At 47.6% G+C, this 1,909-nt stretch overlaps 1 protein-coding gene across 1 annotated transcript in view; it reads right to left on the bottom strand.

Moving 5' to 3' along the window:
• AMN (amnion associated transmembrane protein) overlaps window positions 1–1,826 on the bottom strand; it is a gene marked incomplete at its 5' end in the record, with an annotated part of 20,065 nt that extends 18,239 nt beyond the window's left edge. The window contains one exon of the mRNA XM_010024947.1: window positions 1,753–1,826. Within this exon, the coding sequence (XP_010023249.1) occupies window positions 1,753–1,826 (74 nt within the window). The remainder of the gene's footprint in view (window positions 1–1,752) is intronic.
• Window positions 1,827–1,909: the final 83 nt, after the last annotated feature.

Below are 1,909 nucleotides of genomic sequence, written 5' to 3'. Positions count from 1 at the left end.
TAAGTGATTAATGCTCTGGCGCGGCACGGCCAGCAGCCAAACAGGTGCAGCCCAGCCTCTCTGCAAAAAGCCTCACGACCAATTCATTGTCTAAGCAGCCAGTTGCCAGATTTCCTGCCATCCCCACAAGTGGCAGGCCGGCTCAGGTGCTGGTTTCATTCCTTTTTCATCCCTAACCTTGGCAGTCCCTGTATCACCAGGTGACAACAGAGCACTGAAGTGCACAGGAGGGAGGTAGCTGAGGTGAAATTAAGAAGAAATATTAGCCACCATGCTAGGAAACTTGCTGGGACAGTTCATCACAAATTGTTGGGGTGGTGATGCTCAGAAGGAAGGTGTGAGCTGTGGTATGGGTTATAGCCTGGGACAAGTTTGGTTGCTCACAATTCAGTGTGAGTCCCTGGCTGGAGGGGATCCATGCCACCCTCTCACAGCCAGTGCTGCTGCTGTGATTTATTCCCTTGTGTGGCCCCCAGCCCTCCTCTCCTCCTGCACAGCAGTGGGAATATAATATTCACTGCAGTGGGGCAGAGGGTCCTCGGGGATTCCCATGAGGACTGCTGGATCCTCTGATGGGTATTAGTGGGGCTAACTCCAGCATCCTGACCATCACTCAAGCCCGTGATGAGCGGAGCAGCCAGCGGATCGTTGGCACAGCCATGGACGTCACTAGTTGTGCAAAAGTCATGTGGCACCTCCTTCTCCCTTGGCCAGCAGCAGGGCTGCTCAGTTTGGGATTTTAGTTTGGATGTGAAAGGCTAACGCTGTAATGAGTAACATTGCTCTGCAATTACTCGCTTTTCAGTCCTCTGATGAAAGTACTTTAGAAATATTATACATTCGTCTGTAAGTAAAATAAAATCTACTGGAGTGATATTTTGCTCCTTTCTTCTCTGGGTAAATTCCACATCATTTATTACATTATATTTGTACATATTTCCCCAGTATATTCTTTCCTTCAAAAATTCATATTTAAAATGCCATATAAATAAAGTAACTCCTGCAAATATTTGTAGTGGGATTAAATGTAGCACATGGCGTTATTAAAGCATCAAAACTATTAGTGGTGTAGACAGCCTGAACAAATTACACCACGTGAATTTCAAGGGCTTGTTCAGATTTAATGGCCAGTAAAAGAGCAAAGCCACCCTAAAACCGAGAGAGAAAACTTGGCCACAAGTTCATCCTGTCCAGGTAAGGAGGTTTTGCAAACGGGATGCAGCCCATTCTGTGCCTTCCCAGTGCTGGGACAGGGCTCGCTGGTGACCTATCCCATGCTGCTGTGCTGTGGCAGAGGGTTTGCTTTTTCCTTCACTTCCTCCCTGATAAATTGGACTCTCTGAACCATGAGGATTGAGACCCCATGCTTTCATGGCTCCACGCAGGGCTCCTCTTCTGGGGGGACACCAGGTTGCTCAGAACTGCCTCAGAGGCGAGTCCCCCCAGTCTCGTCCCACTCAACACATGCATTTCAGTAGGGTGTCATGCCCACCCTGCCACAGACAGGCAGATAATGCTGCAGAAAAATATAAACCCCAATGGCACTTGAAAGAAAATTTCTCAAGCAACATTTTGGGATTTCCCAGAACAGTTTGTTTTCATTTCAAGATATTTTAATGCCCAGGACTAGTACCTGCTCCGCGGTGGTAATGCATGGCTCAGCAAACTACTGCCCAGGTCTCAGTCCTATGGAGAGGGTTTTACATACCACCCAGCTGACAGCACTCCAGTACCAGCCCTGCCCTCACCCACCTTCCCAGCATCTCCACACATGGCCTTACCATGTCCATCAGTGTGTGGGGAGACCTGACGAACACTGAGATGACCTGTAAGAAAAGCGAAAATAAAAGAGGGCTTTTCTAATGCCCAGTAGTGTTTTGCAAAAAATAAATAAACATAAAAATAATAT

Source organism: Nestor notabilis, unplaced genomic scaffold, assembly GCF_000696875.1.
Source record: "Nestor notabilis isolate BGI_N333 unplaced genomic scaffold, ASM69687v1 scaffold7562, whole genome shotgun sequence".
NCBI classification, from domain to species: domain Eukaryota; kingdom Metazoa; phylum Chordata; class Aves; order Psittaciformes; family Psittacidae; genus Nestor; species Nestor notabilis.
The sequence above is the reverse complement of the archived record's forward strand: the minus strand, read 5'-3'. Positions and strand labels throughout refer to the sequence as shown.